Source organism: Pantherophis guttatus, chromosome 7 (genome assembly GCF_059756535.1).
Source record: "Pantherophis guttatus breed Tessera chromosome 7, ASM5975653v1, whole genome shotgun sequence".
Taxonomy (NCBI): Eukaryota; Metazoa; Chordata; class Lepidosauria; order Squamata; family Colubridae; genus Pantherophis; species Pantherophis guttatus.
This window is the reverse complement of record NC_142069.1, coordinates 86,973,338-86,996,320: the sequence shown is the minus strand read 5'-3', so window position 1 is coordinate 86,996,320 and position 22,983 is coordinate 86,973,338. Positions and strand designations below refer to the sequence as shown.

Genomic DNA, 22,983 nt, shown 5'->3' with positions numbered 1-22,983 from the left:
AAAAATACATGTAATACAAACGTTAATAATAAAAAACCAATTAAAATATACTAAACATTCTGGTCCTAGATAATTCAAGACATCCCAGTTTAAAATAAAATCAAAAAGCAATATAAAGGGAAAGTTAGGCCAGGCCGGCCTGCTGAAACAGGAATGTTTTGAGGGCACGGCGGAAAGTGCGCAGATCCGGAATCTTCTGTATCTCTGGGGGGAGCTCGTTCCAGATGGTGGGTGCCCCCACAGAAAAGGCTCTCCCCCTGGGGGCCGCCAGTCGACATTGTTTGGCTGACGGCACCCTGAGAAGCCCCTCTCTATGGGAGCGTACTGGGCTCATTTCAAAGAGAATTGTTATTTTTTTTCCTCCCCGTATTTTAACTACTAGAATTTGAAAAAAACAGCCTCATTTGAGGGAAGAGGCTAATATTAACACGAGAACGATCGGAATCCGTGTGTCATACATAAATTGGGCTTGCTATTTTTTTTTTGTGTGTGTGCCTAAATTGCACGGTGGAACAGAGAGACGTATCTAATACTTCACTCCTGGGAGATCATTTTTAATTTCATACTTTAAATCTTTCCCATGAATGACTCTGTTTAAAAAACTCGAGATGCAGTGTAGCTTATTGGATAATTATCTGTCTCATTTTCATGCTGGCTCCTAGTCCGGAAATAGAGAGGACTGTTTCATGTAATGGTTGAACGCAGGTCACTTTAATTAAGTTGGTTGATGAGAATAATGTTATTGCAAGCAATACAAGTTCTCTTTCTTCTGCAATTTAAAATTCGCAGTAAATGGACCCGCTGAATTTCTGTGGTTCTTATTTTATTTTTTGAGATTGTGGGACTATTTCAGGGGTGAAATGCTCCCGGTTCGGACCGGATCGCCCGATACGGTAGCGATGGAGGCGGGTGGTTCGGAGAACTGGTAGCAAAAATCCCTGCCCCCCCCCCATTGCCCAGCTGAGCCGCGCAATCATCAGAGGCTTTTTTTTATATTTTTAAAAGCATTTTTTCTACAACCTCTTTGGCCGAAAAAATACTTTTAAAAGTAAAAAAAAAAGCCTCTGATGATCGCGCGGCTCAGCTGGGATCATCAGAGGCTTTTAAAAGCATTTTTTCTACAACCTCTTTGGCCGAAGAGGTTATAGAAAAAATGTTTTTAAAAGGAAAAATAGCCTCTGCCGATCAGGCAAGTCAGCTGGGATCGTCAGAGGCTTTTTTTTAAAAAAGAAAGCCTCTGCCGACCAGCCAATTCAACGGGGAAGCCCGATTCACTTAACAACCATGTTACTAATTTAACACCTGCATTGATTCACTTACCAACCCTGACAGGAAAGCTTGTAAAATGGGGCAAAACTCACTTAACAAATGTCTCACGGAGCAACAGAAATTTGGGGGTCATAACTCAAGGACTACCTGCACTTGAATTCATTTTATTGGGGTTTTGTTTGTATTTCAGATTATATCCTATTGTTATAGCCCAGTGATGGCTAACCTTTTTGCCATCGCGTGCCAAAAGCTGGAGGAGTGCGGGATGGTTGAGCACGTGCGGTCCCACACCCATAATTCTATGCGCTCTGCCCCCTCACGCATGCGTGCGTGACTCCCCCCATGCTCCCCCTGCTGTGGGCCCAGTAGACCCTTTTTTTTGCCCTCCCCAGGCTCCAGAGGCTTTCTAGGATCCTGGGGAGGGCAAAAACAGCCTTCCCCAGGCTCTCCGGAGGCCGGAAACAGCCCGTTTGCCAACTTCCGTTGGGCCCAGAAGGCCCAAAAATCAGCTGGCCAGCACGCACATGCGTGCGGGAGCTGAGCTAGGGCAACGCTCAGGTACCCACCAATATGGCTCCACGTGCCACCTGTGGCACGCGTGCCATAGGTTCACCATCACGGTTATAGCCTATGACTGCAACAGTGCAATTATTTCCTTCCTTCCTTCCTTCCTTCCTTCCTTCCTTCCTTCCTTCCTTCCTTCCTTCCTTCCTTCCTTCCCTTGTAACAGGGTCACTGCAATTAGGTGAAATGAGGTAAGATGGGATAGGAAGATCATTAAAGGCCAAAGTTGAATTAACTGATCCAGCCAAATACCTCAGATAAATTAAATTAAGAGCTGGACATACCCAGCCTTCTGTGGATCTGAGAGCAATTGCTTTCCAGACAACTAATTCCTTCATGTTGTGCTAACTATTCACTGGAAAGTTATTGTCCTACACACTCTGTAGGCCGTGTGCAAGTTACAATGTCGTGTTACAGATACATATCAGTGGTGGGTTTCAATTTTTTTTTACTACCGGTTCTGTGGGTGTGGCTTGGTGGGCGTGGCATGGCTTGGTGGGCGTGGCATGGCTTGGTGGGCGTGGCAGGGGAAGGATACTCTAAAATCTCCATTCCCACCAGGGGTGGGTTCTACTCACCTTTATTACCGATTCGCAACGGGGCCGCGCACGCGTGATCGCTTTGCTCACACACACACGTGCTCTTTTACACATGTGCAGAAGCGTTCTGATGACCTCGGGGTCGGTGGGCGGAGCCTCCCTCCAGTTTTACTACCCGTTCTATAGAACCGATCTGAACCGGGAGCAACCCACCACTGATACATATGTGATACACACGTATGTCTCTCTAAAAGCTATCAAAATAAAATTCTGTTAGGGCGATGATTCATTGGGTCTACTACACCTGAGCAAACGGTTTTGTTTTACTACCCTGCTTTTTAAGAATAGAAAAATGATTGAAATTATTGTCATTGAGCTAGGAAGATAATCAGATGAAGTCTATGATTCATCCTGTCAGCAACTTCTACCACATAAGCTTATCATCTTATAAATACAATTTGAGTGTTGCTAGATTTCGGAGAAAGCCTTACTATACAGTCTAAGGATTTTTTTCTTCTCTTCTTCTCCATTAAAGTTGGTATCTTCGTTTGGGTCCATTGTTCTCCTGGTTTTATGAAATACAGGTAGGTAGTCCTTGACGTAGGACCACAATTGAGCCCAAAGTTCCCGTTGCTAAGCAAGACAGTTGTTAAATGAATTCTGCCGGGGTGAAATCCAGCAGGTTCTGATCCAATCCAGTGGAATTTTTGAGCAGTTCGGAGAACCAGTAGCGGAAATTTTGAGTAGTTCAGAGAACTGGCAAATACCACCTCTGGCTGGCCCCAGAGTGGGGTGGGAATGGAGATTTTGCAATATCCTTCCCCCCAGGAGTGGGGAGGGAATGGGGATTTTGCAATATCCTTCCCCCAGGAGTGGGGAGGGAAGGGTATTTTGCAGTATCCTTCACCTGGAGTGAGGTGGGAATGGAGATTTTGCAGTATATTCCCCTGGAGTGGGATGGGAATGGAGATTTTGCAATATCCTTCCCCCAGGAATGGGGAGGGAATGGGGATTTTGTAATATCCTTCCCCCAGGAATGGGGAGGGAATTGGGATTTTGTAGTATCCTTCACCTGGAGTGAGGTGGGAATGGAGATTTTGCAGTATCCTTCCACTGCCATGCCCACCAAGCCACGCCACGCCCATCAAGCCACACCCACAGAACCGGTAGTAAAAAAGAAATTGAATTTCACCACTGAATTCTGCCCCATTTTATGCTCATTCTTGAGTGGTGCAGTGGCCTAGAGGTGGAGCTCTCACCTCACAGTCAGGAGGCTGTGAGTTCGATCTTAGATAGAGGCAGATATTTCTGTCTCTCTGGGCACAATGAGAATATATCTGCTGAACAAAACTCCGCATTGGCAACAGGAAGGGCATCCGGCCTGTAAACACTCAGCTCCCTTCAGTTGCCCAGACTCCGCCCTGCAAGGGATTACGGGGTCATTAAAAGATGATGATGATGATTTACGATTTTTCTTGCCACATTTGTTAAGTGAATCACTTCAGTTGTAAAGTTAGTAACACGGTAAGTAAGTGACTTTGTTCGTCAGGAGGTCACAAAAGGGGGATCATGTGACTCCGGGCCACTGCAACCGTCATAAATACGAGTCTGTTGCCAAGCGACTGAATTTTGATCGCGCAAAAAGCGATCGCATGACCCGAGACGCCACAACCTTCATGACTATACGGCAGTTGTCGAGCGGCTGAATTTTGAGCATGTGTGTCAGGGCGTTGATTAATCCCATTCTGCTTTTGGGATAATCGCACCTGATTACGAGGGGTGGATCGAGACTTTTCCTTGCAAGTATACTTTAAGAAAACAAAACCCGAAGATATTCTAAGAAAACTCATTTATTTGTTATAAAGAAAAATAAAACACCTAACTAACTAAGAAAATTAATTGTTACATTTTTGCAAAAGTTCGTGCCGGCTATTTCTCAGCCGGACCTTTCTGGCAAGAGAACAAAGGAAGGAGAGAGTGGAATGGAATGTGGATGCGGATACACGTAGCTTACTGATAAGAAGTTGCCAAGCTACGGAAAGTCTGACAGTCCAGAAATGAGAGCTCAGCTGGTAAATACAAAAACGCAGTGACAATGTGACCATGGGGATGCCGTAACAGTCGTAAGCAGGGGTGGGTTTCACTTACCTTTACCACCGGTTCACCACACACGCACGCCTTCCGCGCGTGCAGCTGGCCTCGAAAACGTGTCTAAATAGCACAACTTGGAGCCGGAGTGGGTGGGCGGGCCCAACGACGATCATCGCAAACAGTTCACTCGAACCGGTGCGAACCGGCTGAATACCACCTCTGTTCGTCAGTGTGAAAAATGGTCAATTGTCAGTGCCATTGTGATTTCAAACCAGGGATGAAATGTTCCCGGTTGCACGCCACAACTGATCACCCCCCCTTGCGCGCTGTTCTACTTACCGCATGCCTCCTTTTGGTGTGCACTGCGCATGCGCACCTCGCATTTGGTGCATGGTGTGCACTGCACATGCGCAGCCAGCGAACCGGTAGTAAACCGGTATAGATTTCACCACTGCTTCAAACGGTCGCTAAATGAGCTGTTGTAAGTCGAGGATCACCTGTAACAACCATTCAATATCTTGCATCTAGGTTTGACTTGGTTTTAGGATGTACACTTAAAAAAGAGCCATAGGAAGAAGTTGTGCAGCAGAGATATATACACACACATACAGACACACAAACTCTGGTTTTCAGAACAATATCCTTTTGACTTTCAGCTTTCCATCTCTTGATATCTTTTGTTCTTCGAAGCCAGGAGAAATCTGCTTTTAGTGCTTGCTGAATGAAAGCGGGATAGATTTGCCGTGACGCTTAGAGAAGGGAAAATATAAAACTTTGGGGAGGAAAAAAAGTATGTTGGCCGCAATGTTTTAAATAGGTCATGCTTCCTTCCAAAAATCTCTTTCTGTATCATCCATCCATTCCGGTTTGGGGAGGGCAGGTTTTGTTTAGTGACAGAATTGGGTGAACTTTTTAAATTCCCTGCGGGAGCAACATTTTTTCCTCCCTCTCAAATATAATGTCGTGAAAGTAAAATCAACGTAGGACGGAAAGGTCAAAATAAGCAGTGATGGACTCACCCTTGGCATTGCAATCCTAAAACCCTCTTGATTTAAAAAAAAAAAAATCAACCCTGTAAAATTCAATTTGGGTCGGTCATCAGGACCAAAAAGTTTGTCTTCCGAGCTTTCGGACTCGTCCTGGAGCCCATCTTCAGGGAACTTCTCTCTAGCAGAAAGCGTACTTTGGGCTATTCGGTTTGTGATAGTTTTATCGTGCCTGGTTGTGTGTGGCTTTTTAGGTGTTGATTGGGGTGTTGATGGCCAGCTATTGTTGTGGTCCGTCAGTGGCCAGTGGAGCTGGCGGCAGATTCAGACAGTGAGGAGGTTGGGGAGGAACATGGGCCAGTCCTGGAGTCTGGGGAAGGCTCTGACGAGTGCTCTGCGTCGGAGGCAGAGATGGGGCCAGGGCCGTCTGACAGTTGTCAGCTACCTTTGGAGTCGGAGATAAGTGGGGCTGAAGAACAGCTGGAGACTGTTCCCGATGTGCGCACGCGCAGAGCTGCCAGGAGAAGGGAACAGTTAAGGAACAAGGGCCGACTCAGGAGTAAAGGCCCAGGTGGACGGTGAATGGCCCCTCCCGTAGGGAATAAAGAGGAGCGAAAGGGGAGTGGCGTTTGCAGGAGACAATTAGTTCATTTCATTAGTGTGAAGATCTGTTTGTGACTCTCAGAGACTCCTTGCCAAGTCTTTCCTTGTACAGCATTGCGTTTGGAAGATATCGGCCTGGCAACTCTCCAAGTCTGATAAGGTCTATGGTTGTAAATTCACCCTGGAAAGACTGTTTGCCAGGACTTTGCTGGATGTGAATGAGAGGAATTCACATTAGCTTAATAAAAAGGGGTTTTGTCGGGACAAAGAGTCTGCTTCGTGCTTTTGTGAAGCCTAGGTCAGAACAGCTATTAAGTGGTTGGCTGTCGTTTCCTTGTGCTACCAAGCCCTCACCTCTTCTTGATAAGCTGGGGGTAAATCGACACTCCTGTTGAGTGAGGAGAGGCCCGTTTCCCAGGCTTCAATTACCGTATTTTTCGGAGCATAAGACACACCTTAGTTTTTGGGGAGGAAAATAAGAAAAAAGCTGATTGGTGAGTGGATCAGCCTCCCGGAATATCCCCAATCAGCTGTTTCCAGAGGTGAATTTTAGCAATAGATTCGTTGGTTGTGAGCTCTGTGCCTTGCTTTTTTTTCTGCCTCTGAAACTTGTGAAACTCTGTTTCAGAAAAAACTGTTTCTTTTCTGCCTCTGAAAGCCTCTAAAACAGAGCTTCAGAAAAAAAGGCTTTTTTCTGAAGCTTCTTTCAGAGGCTTTTTTTCTGAGGCTTTTTTTCTGAAGCTTCTTTCAGAGGCTTTTTTTCTGAAGGGCTATCTGTACTCTGTTCAATCTCCTTTCTTTGATATTGATATGTAGATTAGCCTCTTCCAATCTGTTGGTTATTGTGTCATTCTCCAGATTTGTTAGCATAGTTTACTGATTTTTCTTTTGCTGCTTGCCATATTATTTTAGATAAAAGCCTTTCAGAGGCTTTTTTTCTGAATCTTCGTTTCTGGGGCTTTTTTTCTGAAGCTTCTTTCAGAGGCTTCTTTCAGCCTCTGAAATCTCTGTTTGAGAGGCTGGGCTACATTCGGAGTATAAAACGCACCCAGATTTTCACCCTCTTTTTTTGGGGGGGAAAGTGCGTCTTATACTCTGAAAAATACGGTACTTCCCTGGCTGTTTTTGTGCCTGCTCATCTGACAATCTTAGTAGCTGCCAAATTCAATGTATGTCTTTTTTTCTCCCCAATTTTTTCAATTTAATTTTACTTTACATTAAGAAGTGCATGTAAAGAGAGAAGAGAACTTTCCAAGTTGTAAATTAAAAATAAACATAAATACAATATAAAATAATAATTAATTAATTAATTAAAAAAACAAATGAGTTGAAAGGGAAGGCTTGATGGACCACTGGGGTTCTTTTTTGTTTTTTTGGCCATCAGGTTTTTTTTTTATGTTTCTAAATTTGGAGCACATCTTGATTGTGACAAATCTTGTCTTCTTTCATTTTAGGATGGCCAGTCTGACATTTTGTACACCTTCTGGACAGCAGTGACTCGAACTCTGGCTTCAGAATTTCAGAAAGCATCTGAGAGTAAGTACTTGAACTCGATATGTACAATAATCACATTTTTCTACAGCTTTGTAAATCTTCCCACCATCATCTTCTGTTGCACCTATTTTGACCTGAATAATACAGATAGTCCTTGACTTACAAACAGCTCACTTAGTGACCGTTCGAAGTTTTACAACAGCACTGAAAAAGTGACATATCAATGTATATTAATATATCAATGTATATTGAACTTGTGAATGAAATATTGGTTTATTAAATACATGCATAGTTGGTTAGGAAGTAAAATACTGTGTACTTGATATATTTATTTTATTTAAATTTGTATATAGAGCAAGGAATAGATTACTTATTAAGTTGATTTTGACATAAATGTTAGAAACCAGAGACGTTGAACAATGTCCATTGTTTTACTTTTAAAGTAAAATTAAAAAAAGAAAAAGAAAAAGTGATTTAGGACCATTTTTTATACTTACAACCATTGCAGCATTCCCCATGGTCACATGATCAAAACTGAGACACTTGGGAACTGACTCACATTTATGACGGTTGCAGCGTCCCGGGGAATCATATGATCATCTTTTGCGACTTTTGGACAAGTCAACGGGAAAACCAGATTCACTTAACAACTGTGTGTTTCTAATTGAACAACTGCAGTGGTTCGTTTAGCAACCATGGCAAGAAAGGTCGTAAAATGGAGCAAAGTTCACTTAACAAACATCTCACTTAGCAACGAAACCTTTGGGCTCAATTGTGGCTGTCAGTCAGTGGTTGAATTCAAATTGTTTTATACCAGTTCTGTGCGTGTGGCTTGGTGGGTGTGGCTTGGTGGGGCGGCACCTCGCTGTGAGTGACATTGAGTTGGCCACACCCACTCAGTCACATGATCCCCACCAAGCCACACCCACAGGCCTGGCAGAAAAGTTTGGCCCAGTCTTCCAGCATTCAACCTGGCTGCTTCTCTCCTCCTTCTCAGCCTCATACACACAGAGCAAACAGCCAGAGGTGGTATTTGCCGGTTCGGCGAACCAGTTAAAATTTCCACTACCGGTTCACGCGAACCGGTCTGAACCATCTGAATACCACCTCTGCCATAAATCAAGGACTACCTGAACAGCAAGCAGGAAAGTGGTTGTTTTCTCTCTTGGGTCAGAAGGGAAACATTTTCAAACTAAAAAAACCCAAGAAAATTCAGTTGCTTTTTGGAAAAAGCACCTTTGGGACAACCCTGGATGATTGAGTATTTCCACGGACACTTTGAGCATAATCTAAGTTGAAATCTGAGTGCATTTAGATTCCTAATGCTAATATAGGCTGACTCTCCTTAAAAGAATTTGACTTATTCAAGGCAAGATCCGTGCACTCTTTAAAGGTACAGCTTCACTGAGGTAAGGTTTTGCTTAAATATTTGAAATATTTGAATTAAATATTAATTCTCTTCCTAAGGAAAGAGAAGTATGTGTTTTTATGTTCAAATCAAGACCACCTTTCTAGCAGATCCCAAGTATTTTATTGCCATATAAACGAAGACAGTCCTTGACTTAGAATCACAATTGTGCCCAAAATTTCTTTTTTTCCCCCAAGTTTTTTAAATTTTATATTGTTTATACATATCAATGTGTGAATAGTGTGCTATCTGGGTATCATACATTTCAGTACAATAAACATAATGTTATTACTCCTAGTTATTACATTTCATTTTTATAGTTTCGTATACACATCTTTTACTATCACCCTTTAATTCTAAACCTTCCTTTTGTTCTTTCATATACCTTCATGTCAATATATCTATATCTATATACACTGCTCAAAAAAATAAAGGGAACACAAGCAGAAGACATCCGAGATCTGAATGAATGAAATAACCTTATTAAATACTTTGTTCGTTACATATAGTAGTTTATACACTGCTCAAAGAACTAAAGGGAACACAAAACTACTGTATGTAATGAACAAAGTATTTAATAAGGCTATTTCATTCATTCAGATCTCGGATGTCTTCTGCTTGTGTTCCCTTTATTTTTTGAGCAGTATATTTATTATTATGCCCCTCTTGTTTCTATCTCAATTTTATTTTATTTTATTTTCCCTTCCAATATCGCTATAATATTCAAAGACTTGTTTTTCCCCCACTTCCTTTAGTTAACTCGTCACATCAATTTATATCAAAAATTCATCCTTCAATCTTTCATTATTCATTGCCTCAGTATACACTCCTAGTACCAATCACAATCTATTGTATTAATACACATATGTATATTGAAATATATTCTTTCATTATCTAATCACCCATTTTTTAGTTCTAATATTTCACTGCTAATCATGTTTTTATGCATTTTTAATATCTCAAATTTTAGTTTCACTTATTGTTTCGTTCTTATTCATACTTCTCTTATTTCCCTTATTCCATTCTTCATATCTATTTGTATTGAAATGTTATTCTAGTGTCCATTACACTACTTGTAAAATAATTAGCCAACCTATGTAATTCTAATAGTAATACATATTTATTACGATATATTTATGAAGGATTCAAAAAAAAAAAAAAAAAAGGAAAGGAATTGTGCCCAAAATTTCTGTTGCTAAGCGAGACAGTTGTTAAGCGGGTTTTGCTCCATTTTACGAACTTTTTGGCCACAGACGTTCAGTGAATCACTGCCCTTGTTAAATTAGTAGCACGGTTGTTAAGTGAATCTGGCTTCCTCATTGACTTCACTTGTCAGAAGATCGCAACTGGGGATCACATAACCTTTGGACACTGCGACAGTCGTAAGTACGAGTCGGTTGCCAAGCGTCCGAATTTCGATCACGTGACCTTGGGGATGCTGCAACGGTCATAAGTGTGAAAAACATTCATAACTCGCTTTTTTCAGCTCAGTCACAAAACAATCCCTTGTTAGTCAAGGACCATCATAGCAGCTTTTCACAGATTCAGTTATTCCTTGTTTTAAATCGGAACAAAATACTTTGTGGTACAGCAGCCGTTGTATTTTATTACAAAGTTGGAAAGGATCAGAAGATAAGCTTTAACGGTAATGGAATTTGAAAGAGTTCCACATAGCTCTTGTTTAATAACATCATTTCTTTTCCTCAGCATTGGTTTTAAAGAGAAAACACGTGAACGCATGCAGTTTCCATCTGCAATTTAATCTGAAGTACCTCCTGATAAATTTCCCCTATGCCCGTTTTTATTCTTTCCAACAAAAATGGAATTTTGGAAAGATTTTAGAGAAAGAGATTCTGTTTCTCTGTTGGTCCCAGAGATGGGCTTCAGCCGGTTCGTACAGGTTCGGGCGAATCGGTAGTGGCGACCTGAGGGTGGCGCCCCCGCCCGCCCGGGCACAATCCCATCCTATATCACTGTATTTTTGACATCGCACACATGCTTGGACAGTGCACGTTAGCAAATTGCCATATTTTGTGATACCACATGTGCAGATGGCGCATGCTTGCATTTCCGGTACTAGGCGAACCGGTTGTTACAATATGTGAAGCGCACTTCTGATTGGTCCGTCTGTCCTTCAACAGGATAACTTTCTGAAAACCAAACAGAATGGGACAAAATGGTTTCTGGAGGAATAAGCTAGGGGGTTTTAAAACAGGCCTCATCTGGCTTGAGGCTGTGGAGAAAAATATTTTTAAAAAGTCTGTGTAATTTCTATAGGAGAGGCAGTTGGGCAATGGATCAAAAAGCTGATGATTGCACCATTCCAAGCTCCTGTTATTTCTATTCATACAATCCAGAGTTTGCAGCCTGCCCTGGATGCTCATTGCACACACAAGTATACAAACACACGTAAATGCAACCCAAGGGAGAAGTAGAAATACACAGTACTTTGTTACACCGAAGAAAATATCTACAGCCACATCTGGTATAGAGTAAGGAAGAATTCCAGAAGCCACATCTGCCTTCCCAGCTTTTTCGAGTGTTTTATTACTATCTCTTGAATCTCTGTCTACATTCAGCTAGTCCTTGACTTACGACCGTAGTTGACCCCAAAATTTCTGTCGTTAAGTGAAACATTTGTCAAGTGGGTTTTTCCCCCTTTTGCGACCTTTCTTTCTGCAGCCGTTAACTGAATCGTTGCAGTTATTATGTTAGTAACATGGTTGTTAAGTGAATCTGGCCTTTCCATTGACTTTGCTCATCAGAAGGTTGCAAAAAGGGGATCACATGACCCCGGGACACTGCGACCGTCATAAATCGGAACCAGTTGCCAAGCATCTGAATTTTGATCACGTGACCCCAAGAATGCTGCATGAGGGGGGGTGATAAGTGTGAAAAATGGTCATAAGTCACCTTGTTTTAGTTCCATTGCAACTTCGAACGGTCACTAAGTGAGCCGTTTGTTGTAAGTCAGGGACTACTTGTATTTTTACTGCTAGTGGAAATCGAACTGCCAGTTTTGCGCTGCAGCTTATTAGTAATAATATTCTCCAAATGTGACGGTAATTAGAAAAAATGTATATAGAGAAAAAAAACGTCGATAGAAGAGAATATTTGTAGAGAATATTTAAACCGTGGGGTCCTTGGGGCTCTCTGAGTTTGGTGGTTTGCTTGCAGACGTTTCATTACCAACCTAGGTAACATCATCAGCGCTAGTAAGGAGTGAGGTGTGCTTGTAAGGAGTGAGGTTCGCTCAATGGTGGGATTCAAATATTGCTCAATGGTGGGATTCAAACACTTCTCTGCCCTAATGACCGGCTGGGTGGGCATGGCCATGGTGGGCGTGGCCGAGGGGTGGGACAGGCACCACTCGGCCTCCTCCAACCCCCTGGGAGCAAAAACGGGCCACAGGGGGACATGCTGCCCCCCCGGGCCCCATTTTGGGCCTAGTAGGCCTCCCTGCAGCCTCCTGGGAGCAAAAACGGGCTGTGTGGGGGCACCGCACACCCCTGGCCCCTTTTTGGGCTTAGTAGGCCTTTCTGCACTTACCTAGGAGCCAAAATGGGGCACGTGAGGACTCCTGGAAGGGGCCTGGAAGGGAGGCGCCACCCAGCAATTTCACTACCAGTTCGCTAGAACCGGCCCGAACCGGCTGAATCCCACCACTGGGTTTGCTCTCAATTTATATTCTTAGTGGCTTGCCCTGTCCGTGTTCTGCCCCAGCTCCGGATTTCCGAGGATATTGACACATACCAACGGTCCTTATCAAATTTATTAAGTAGCAAGAATAAACAAGATGAGCAAAGGTTGGCAACCAGCCCAGAAAACAAGATATGATAAACCAAAATACTCTTGATAATAATACGAGTTGTTTCCAGCAAGAACACACTAGCTGTGTGCAACTTAAATAGGCTAAGCGAGTGACCAATTATCCTCAAGTCCTACTCTCGAGTAGACCTCCTCCTCCTGAGTAGCCACTCCTGCCTTTTGGCAGCCCTGCGTGCTCGAGCATTGAGGAAAGGCTCCTCCACTTCGCTCTCTCCACTTGAAGGAGCCTCTGGAGGTTCTGAAGGCCCTGGCTGAGTCTCTGCCTCTGGCACCACATCCTCTTCAGCCTCCTCGCTGTCCGACGCGAGCGCCGGCTGCGCAGGCTGCTGGCGCAACCCCACACCAGCCTCCTCCTCGTCAGGATCAGCCACGATCCGCGCAGGCCGCTGGCGGGTCACAACAGTCCTGTTCAGTCCCCGTCCCACACACGCACCCCCACAGATGGCCCGGAGTTAATAAGCCACACGACAAAGTCTTTGAAGATAAAGCTGGCAGCAACCCAGTGGCTAGCTGCCAATTCAGACTTTATTCACACAAAACAAAGATTAGACTGCAAGCATTCCGATAAAGCAGGCAAAGTTTCATCAATACAAGGATTAGTCCAAATGCAGTCCGACAAGGCAGGCAGAAGTCCAGTAACGCAGAGATCATGGATTATTTCTAGTTTTTGCTCGTCACAAACTGAACCGGCCACCACACCCACATTTATACCTGTGGGGTGTGGTCCAGTGACTCAGCTAATCTCTGGCATGCTTTCCCCTCTGCTGCGCATGCTTCTCCCTGCACCGCTGTCGAGGATCCAGCCAGCACTTATCTCCTTCATCGCTGTCCACCTGTGGCTGCGGGGACGTGCTTGGCTCTGGGCCTATCTCTTGGCCTTCGGTGTCCTCTGGAGGCATTGCCAGAGAGGAGGGTCCTGGAGAGGGAGGCCTTGCCAACTCCTCTCCCTCACTCTCAGAGTCTGCATCTGTCGATAGCCAAGGCTCAGGCAACGGAGCCACAACAAGTCCGTGTTGGTGGAAATGGTCTTGGAAATGGTGGTTTGCTTGCAGACGTTTCATGACCCAACTAGGTAACATCATCAGTGCTGGCAGTGAAACATCTGCAAGAAAACCACAAAGCTCAGAGAGCACCAAGGATCCCCACAAAAAAAAAAAAAAGATGCATTAATCTGTCTGCGTTACGTTTGGCTGTCTGATATTTTGAAAGCCGGTTTATTGTCTGCAACTTCCTGTCCCTGTTGTAAGAATATTATGTGTATGAGATGCATTACATTTTTTATATTTTGCTTATTCTCAAGTCTGTCACGGGTTAACGTTGCGACTTTTAAAGTATTGACGATTGAAGGAAAATATATATATTGCAAAATTATAAAAAAAAACCAAACCTGTAAGAATTTAATAAATTCGACACCGCCATTCAAAATATGTACTTCTTGAAGAAGCGACTGACGTCTAAAGAAATCACTCGGTGGCGAAATAAATATATTTTTCTGGGGCATTTCTGAATTGAACGGGATAAAAACAGCTCTCTTGCGTAACTTACCTCATCCAGCAGTAAGTCTAACTAGGGCAAGGTATTGTTAGACAAACAATACCTTCCCATTGTTAACCCTACCAATTAAATCATCTTTTGCTTTTTCAAGCCTGGGATCTTATTGAGGTAAGAAGTGATGTGACGCCGAAAATACAAAAGTGAAATTGTGGAGCAGAGAAAAAGTAGGGTTATCAGGGCATCCAGCCTGCGATTCATTTCTATTTGATTAGACTCGTAAAAGGGACATAAAAGTCAATAATAAGTCACAGCGGGAATTTCTTTGGATATTTCTGCCGTTATGGCCATTGCTAAGGTAAAAGGTACAGCATTTTCTCCAGAGCACAATACCTCAAACGAAGGCTTCCATCTGTTGTTGTCGAAACAGCTCTTTATTAAAAAGTACAAGGAGTCCTTGAGTTACGACTGTACTGGAGCCTGCCCATTACGGCCGTAAAACGAATGTGTAGGTCGTAAATTGACTCGCCCAGGTGGCCGTCCCGGTTTTATGCCCCCCCCCTTTTTTTGTCGACATCGTTCAGGCTGCCGTGCTTGTAAAACAACCACTGCAGTTGTCAGGTGAAGCCATGATTCACGATGGGTCAGTTTTGCCGAAAACCGACAATGCTGGGTTTGGGCGAAACTCGTACAAACCCAGTTAGATGATTCTAGGGCACTGCAAATGCTTGTAAATGTAGATGGTTCCTGATATTTGATTTATTTTTATTTTATTTATTTTATTTATTTTATTTATTTTATTTATTTTATTTATTTTATTTATTTTATTTATTTTATTTATTTTATTTATTTTATTTTAATTTTGTTTTATTATTTAATTTCGAGACCGACTTCTGCCACCATTAGCCTCCCACCGGCCAGTTCGCTCCCACAGAGAGGGTCTCCTCAGGGTGCCATCGGCCAAGTTATGTCGGCTGGCGACACCCAGGGGGAGGGCCTTCTCTGTGGGAGCCCCAGCCCTGTGGAATGAACTGCCCCCGGAAAAACGTAAGATCACCGACCTCCGGGTATTTCGCTGTGCACTGAAGACCCTGTTGTTCCGCCAGGCCGGGCTATCAACATAATAATTTTAAATTGGGGTATTTTAAATTTCTGGGGTTTTAAATTGAGCCGAATTTATTTAATAATTTTAAATTTTTAATTGATGTTTGTCTTGTGTTTTTAAATAGGCTGTACACCGCCCTGAGTCCTTCGGGAGAAGGGCGGTATAGAAATAAAATTATACTTATACCTAATTTAATTTAATTTATTATTTTATTTTATTTTATTTTTATATGTTTATTTTATTTTATTTTATTTTATTATATTTTTTATTTATTTTATTTTTTTATTTTATTATTATTTCTTATTTTATTTATTTATTTATTTATTTTATTTTATTTTTATTTTATTATTTTATTTTATTTTATTTTACCGCCTGCTAGCACATGGCGACTCAAGGCAGCTTACACAGATATAAAAACCATATAAAAGAAATAAAAAGAATAAAAAAGAAAAAATAATAAAATAATAAATTAGTAAAATAATAACGCCCCGCTCTGGCGACAACACATTATACGAGCCATTTAATGGGCTCCAACCCACTCTGGGTTCCCCAGGCCCGCTGGCAGATCCAGGTCTTCAGGGCCTTCCAAAAGAGGGCTAGAGTGGGGACCGTTTTAATCTCTGGGGAGATGATGTTCCAGAGCCACCATGGAGAAGGCCCTTCTTCTGGGTCCCATCAGATGTATCGCCTTAGGGGACGGGACACGCAACATTCCATGCCTCCCCGCTCTAGTGGGTTGGGTAGACATGACTGGCAAGAGATGGTCCCTCACATGCCTGAAGTGTGGTCATGTGATCATGAGGGTGGGGACAACTGTGAGAACTTCGAATCTGGGTTGTACACACGCCTGAGGAGATCCGTTGTAACTTCAAATGCTCACCCCTGAGGAGATCCGTTGTAACTTCAAAAACTAAGCGATTTCCCATAAGTCGAGGACTAGCTGTATTGAATTTCTATACAGATAGTCCTTTTCTTACGACCACAATTGAGTTCAAAATTTCTGTTGCTAAGTAAGACAGTTGTTACAAGTGAGTTTTGCCCCGTTTTATGACCTTCCGGGCCACAGTGGTTAAGTGAATCACTGAAGTTGCTAAGTTAGTAATAGGGTTATTAAGCGAATCTGGCTTCTCCCGTTGACTTTGCTTGTCAGAAGTTCACAAAATGTGATTGCATGATCCCAGGACACTGCAACCGTCATAAGTACATGCCAGTTGCCAAGTGTCCAAAGTTTGATGACATGACCCTGGGAAACTGCAACGGTCATAAATACGAGCCCGTTGCCAAGAGTTACAAATGTTGATCGGGTGACCATGGGGATGCAGCAACGGTCGTAAGTGTGAAAAACTGCCACGAGTCACTTTTTTCAGTGCCATTGTAACTTCGAACGGTCACTAAATGAATGGGTTGTACGTCGACGACTGCCTGTATGGTGCCAGTTTTAAATATCACAGCATGAAAAAGTTATAACCATTTGAATAACATCTGTACGGTCTCTTTTTGTTTTGGTTTTCAGCGTCCATGTTTCTGAAACAGGCTTTTGAAGGCGAATATCCTAAATTACTGCGGCTGTATAATGATTTCTGGAAGCGCCTTCAGCAATACAGCGAAAGCATTCAGAGAAACGTGATTGCGAACGGCAGCGCTGAGCCTTTATCCGAACTTCTTCAAATAGATGACGATACGCAGGACCTATTCATGCAGAAGAAACACGATTATGAGTACGAGCGCTTCCGTCTGTAATTAGACAACAGAATATTTCAGACTTCAGATTCCTTGCAATGAATTAGATCATTATTCCGTAGCGCAGAAGTGATGTTTATAAATAGAAATTGGGTTTGCTGTTAACAAAGGCAGTGAAGCTACTGTCGTTAAGTCATTAGAATTGGCCAGTTTGAATGGAAGCAGATTGAAGCTTAGGGAGCAGGGATGAAATGCTACCGGTTCGCACCGATCCGGGCGTACCGGTAGTAATAAAAGCTACCAGTTTGGGCAAACCGGTAGTAAAAAAAAAAAGCTACCGGTTTGCCTGAACCGGTATTTACAACGATCAGTGTGCCACGCGATTTATATTTGCTAGGAAGCAGAAAATCCTGCTTTCTAGTGATTTTTATACCGCCCCCTCTCCCGAAGGACTCGGGGCGGTGAACAACCAAAATTTAAAAAAATACAATATAAACATTAAAATACTATAAAACAAAATTAAATTTATCTTTGGCTTCCTCCAATTTAAAACCCCTTACCCATAAAATTCCCCAATTAAAAGATTTTTAACCCAGCCCGGCTTGCTGAAATAAAAAAGTCTTCAGAGCCTGGCGGAAGGTCCGGAGGTCCGGGATCAGTCGTATCCCTGGGGGTAGCTCATTCCAGAGGGTGGGCGCCCCCACAGAGAAGGCTCTTCCCTGAGGGGTCGCCAGCCGACATTGCCTGACCGACGGCACCCTGAGGAGGTCCTCTCCGTGGGCGCATATTGGCCGGTGGGAGGTTATCGGTGGCAGAAGGTGGTCTCGTAAATAACCAGGCCCTAAGCCATGGAGCGCATGCAGGATTGCAGGCTAATTCTGCCGACGGCCAGCAGTTCGATCCTGACCGGCTCAAGGTTGACTCAGCCTTCCATCCTTCCGAAGTCGGTAAAATGAGGACCCAGTTTGTTGGGGTAAGAGGTTGACTCTGTCAACCGCTTAGAGAGGGCTGTAAAGCACCGTGAAGCGGTATATACGTCTAGGTGCTATTGCTATTTATGGGACTACCTAGAATGATCGTGACATTCTTGATTTGATTTGATTTGATTTGATTTGATTTGATTTGATTTGATTTGATTTGATTTGATTATGTGCCATCAGATTGGCGTCAACTCTTAGGCACTACACAGATAAGTTTTCTCCGGGACAGTCTATTTGTCAGGCAAAAAAAATTAGGTACCATACGTTAAGTTCCAGTTAAAATGGCACTTGATAAATGTTAATGGAATTCAAGAGGGATTGGACTTTAAACCGTTTGTGGCTACGTAGAGATTCCAGACTGATTCCTCTCTTGACTCCACCCCCAGTCTCTGTCTGTCCTTCTCCTACACTATTCCCAATCTACAATAATCCTTCAACAGAGAGGAATGTAAAGCACTGTGAAGCGGTCTATAAATCCAAGTGCTATTGCCATTATTCTCTGCAAAAGTCTCAGATGGGTTTGCCGTGTTAAGGCGCGGTTTGCAAAACGAAAATAAATATTTTTCTCTTTGTTAATTGCTCCCTCTTCGTAGCCCGGAGAAAGCATTAAAGAATTCTTTGCAACCTTACGAAGCTGCCTATCTATCAAAATCGCTGTCGCGGCTCTTTGATCCCATCAACCTGGTCTTTCCTTCCGGAGGTCGCAACCCTCCATCGGCTGATGAACTGGACAGCATTATTAAAATCATTGCAAGGTGAGTGTTGGTAATAAATTTCAGTACCTTACATATAACGTAACCTTTTTTTCCTTCTTCCTTCCTACCGTATTTTTCGGAGTATAAGATACACCGGAGTATAAGACACACCTACCTTTTTTGGTGAGGAAAAGAAAAAAAAGAAATCTCCCTCTGCCTCTGAGCAATTTTGCCTCCTTGCAGCAAACAGCAAACAGCCTGCTGTACTTTCATTTTCGTTTTCAGCTTAGCTTGATTAGCACAAGGGGAAAAAAAATCTGCTCCAGCAATTTACCTCTTTGCAGCAAGCAGCAGAGCCCTGTGCAAAACAGCTGAGAGCAAATCAGCTGAGAGTCGGGAGGCTGATCCAATCAATTTGTGCTAATTAGACTGTGCTGAAGCTGAAAGGAGCTGTTTTTTCTTGCTGTTTGCTTGCAAGGAGGTAACTGCTGCGAGGCAGAGGCCAAAGGGTGGGGGCCAGTGGGTGGGCGGGGCTACATTCGGTGTATAAGACGCACCTAAATTTTCATCCCCTTTTAGGGGGAAAAATGGTGCATCTTATACTCCGAAAAATACAGTAATTTTAATTTTGGAACGGAGCGTTCTTTGAGGTTGCATTGTTCATGTCTTAATCTTTTTTGCTACTGTTATTTTATTTATTTTTTCCTAGCGAGCTGAACGTAGCAGCTGTGGATGTAAACCTCAGCTTTGCGGTATCAAAAAACGTGGCAAAGACCATCCAGTTATTTGGCGTGAAGTCTGAACAACTTGTAAGTCTTTTTTTTTAAAGAAAAATTTAACTGTTTTCAAATACAGGTAGTCCTCGACTTACAACCATTCGTTTAGGCACTGAAAAAGTGACTTCCGACTGCTTTTCGCACTCAGGACTGTTGCAGCGTCTCCATGGTCACGTGATCAGAAATTTGCCCGCTTGACCACTGACTCGTATTTATGACGGTTGCAGTGTCCTGGGGGGGGGGTCACTTGATCTCTTTTTTTGCAGTCAAAAAGTCAACTTTTGTGACCTCCTGACAAGCAAAGTGATTTTTGAACAGTCGTTAAATGAACTGTTGTAAGTCGAGGACTACCTGTGCACATACATATCACATACATAGGACATATGCATAGGACATATACATAGAAACAGGGACAAATAAAAAACTGGAAGTTTTCAGGCTAATTTGTTACGATAGATTCGATTGAAACAGATGTCGAAATAACCTATATTTCGATAACCTAACCTATTGCTTAGCACATTGTAAGCCGCCCTGAGTCTCCGGAGAAGGGCGGCATATAAATCAAATTAAAAAAAAAAAACAACCTATATGGATGAGAGAATATATGTATTCAAACTGTGATAATTAGTGTAAATATGTATAGAGCAGAGGTCTGCAACCTTAAACACTCAAAAGAGCCATTTGGACCCGTTTCCCACAGAAAAGAAAACACCGGGAGCCACAAAAACCTGTGTCTGACTATTTCTTCAGCGGCCATAAAATTAGCATATGTAGTTGAATTAAACCTTCTGTTTTCTTCTGAAACTTTTCTTTTCTTGGATTTATCCATGGTTAGCCTACCGGGGTTTGAAAAGCTCAATAAATCGCGTGCCAGTGGGTGTTGCACATTGGTGGCTGTGACGCATATTTTGAGGGACAGGGAGCCGCAGCAGAGGGGTGAAAGAGCCACACGCGGCTCCAGAGCCACAGGTTGCTGACCCCTGGTATAGAGATAAAGAAGTGTATCAATTCTATGACAAAATTCGATGAAAATGTTTAATTAGAATTAGAATTTTTTATTGGCCAAGTGTGATTGGACACACAAGGAATTTGTCTTTGGTGCATACGCTCTCAGTGTACATAAAAGAAAAGATACATTTGTCAAGAATCATAAGGTACAACACTTAATGATAGTCGTAGGGTACAAATAAGCAATCAGGAAACAATATCAATATAAATCGTAAGGATACAAGCAACAAAATTACAGTCATGCAGTCATAAGTGGGAGGAGATGGGTGGTGGGAACAGTGAGAAGATTAATAGTAGTGCAGACTTAGTAAATAGTTTGACAGTGTTGAGGGAATTATTTGCTTAGCAGAGTGATGGCGTTCGGGGAAAAACTGTCCTTGTGTCTAGTTGTTCTGGTGTGCAGTGCTCCATAGCGTCGTTTTGAGGGTAGGAGTTGAAACAGTTTATGTCCAGGATGCGAGGGGTCTGTAGATATTTTCCCAGCCCTCTTTTTGACTCGTGCAGTACACAGGTCCTCCATGGAAGGCAGGCTGGTAGCCATTGTTTTTTCTGCAGTTCTAATTATCCTCTGAAGTCTGTGTCTGCCTTGTTGGGTTGCAGAGCCAAACGGGAGATATCACGCTATGTCCATTGTTTTTAATTTGTATTATAAATAATTTTAAAAAATAATAATAATAAAAAAAGAAAAGAAATAAGGACAAATAGGCTGAAAAACAGCTTCTATCCCAGAGCAGTTAACTATATTGAATTCTACTGTATAGTAGTGCAATATTAATGCAGTATCAGGTGGTTTTAATTCAGTTGTATAGCATGTGAAGGATGTGTGTTTGTGTTTTATTTATATTGTTTTCTCTTAAGTATAATGTACATTGAAGATGGCATTTAATTTCGTTGTACGAAGTGCAATGACAATAAAGTCATCTAAATCATATACACATACATGTACACGGTAAACATAGAAAAACCTACGTGCGTTTAGGTGTGTCTTATTTTACGTGATGTTTTAAAACTGCCCTGCATTTAAAAAAAAAAAAATTGGTTGGATGGAGGAGACGGAGGGAAGGGCAGTGCAAAAAAAGAACAATTTTTTTTAAAAAAAAATCAATAAGCTGCTGAAAATAATTGAGAAGTTGGCACCGGTCTCGCCAGATAATGAGATGGGTAATCTGTAGCAAAGCGTTATAAAAGCTGAAAAATGTTTTCCACATAATGGCTAACTTTGCCCAACGCATTAGGCTAGCTGAAAATAAGGTTGGATAATTGGGATTTGTGCGCATAACAGCATCTTATATTCACTTGGATTGATGCTGTAGTGCAGGAGGTCTCCTAACTTGGTTACTTTAAGACTTGCAAACTTCAACTCCCAGAATTCCATGCTGGCTGCGGAATGCTGTACATCTCCACCCCCGACCACCCCAACAATGCCCTTGAAGTGGTGTCCCGGTGCCTGGAGGCCGTGCGGGTCCGGATGGGGAGGGACAGGCTCCGACTCAACCCCTCCAAGACCGAGTGGCTTTGGCTGCCGGCGTCCCGATATAGCCAGCTGGTGCTATCGCTGGCTATTGGGGGCGAGTCATTGGCCCCCACGGAGAGAGCTCGTAACTTGGGCGTCCTCCTGGATGCACGGCTGTCTTTAGAAGAGCATATGACGGCCGTGGCCAGGGGGGCTTTTTATCAGGTTCGCCTGATACGTCAGTTGCGTCCCTTTCTGGATCGGGATTCCTTATGCACGGTCACCCACGCCCTCGTCACCTCTCGCCTGGACTACTGCAATGCTCTCTCCATGGGGCTCCCCTTGAGGAGCACCCGGAGGCTCCAGCTGGTCCAGAATGCAGCCGCGCGGGTAATTATGGGGGCGACATGGCGCTCCCATGTAACACCTTTCCTGCGCGAGCTGCACTGGCTTCCGGTTGTCTTCCGGGTGCGCTTCAAGGTATTGGTTCTCATCTTTAAAGCGTTCCATGGCTTAGGGCCCGGGTATTTACGAGACCACCTTCTGCCACCGATAACCTCCCACCGGCCAATGCGCTCCCACAGAGAGGGTCTCCTCAGGGTGCCGTCGGTCAAGCAATGTCGACTGACGACCCCCAGGGGGAGAGCCTTCTCTGTGGGGGCACCCGCCCTCCGGAACGAGCTACCCCCAGGAATACGACTGATCCCGGACCTCCGTACTTTCCGCCGAGCTTTGAAGACTTTCTTATTTCAGCAAGCCGGGCTGGCTTAAAATTTTAATGGGTTATTTTATGGGCAAAGGGTTTTAAAATTTGGGGAAGCCAAACTGATTTCATTCTGTTTTAACTTATTTTAAGTTTTATATTGTATGTATTTTAATCTTGGCTGTTCACCGCCCTGAGTCCTTCGGGAGAAGGGCGGTATACAAATTGACTGTCCTCTGTCAGAAATAGTGTAGGGTCTCCTGCTTTTGGGGGGGTGGACTAGATGACCTACAAGGTCCCTTCCGACTCT

General features: G+C 43.2%; 1 protein-coding gene across 1 annotated transcript in view; it reads left to right on the top strand.

Moving 5' to 3' along the window:
- Positions 1–22,983, top strand: part of COG5 (component of oligomeric golgi complex 5) — a 156,658-nt gene that overhangs the window by 106,427 nt on the left and 27,248 nt on the right. Inside the window, exons 11-14 of the mRNA XM_060692686.2 lie at positions 7,507–7,588; positions 16,892–17,096; positions 18,632–18,793; positions 19,443–19,542. Coding sequence (XP_060548669.1) covers positions 7,507–7,588; positions 16,892–17,096; positions 18,632–18,793; positions 19,443–19,542 — 549 coding nt within the window. The remainder of the gene's footprint in view (positions 1–7,506; positions 7,589–16,891; positions 17,097–18,631; positions 18,794–19,442; positions 19,543–22,983) is intronic.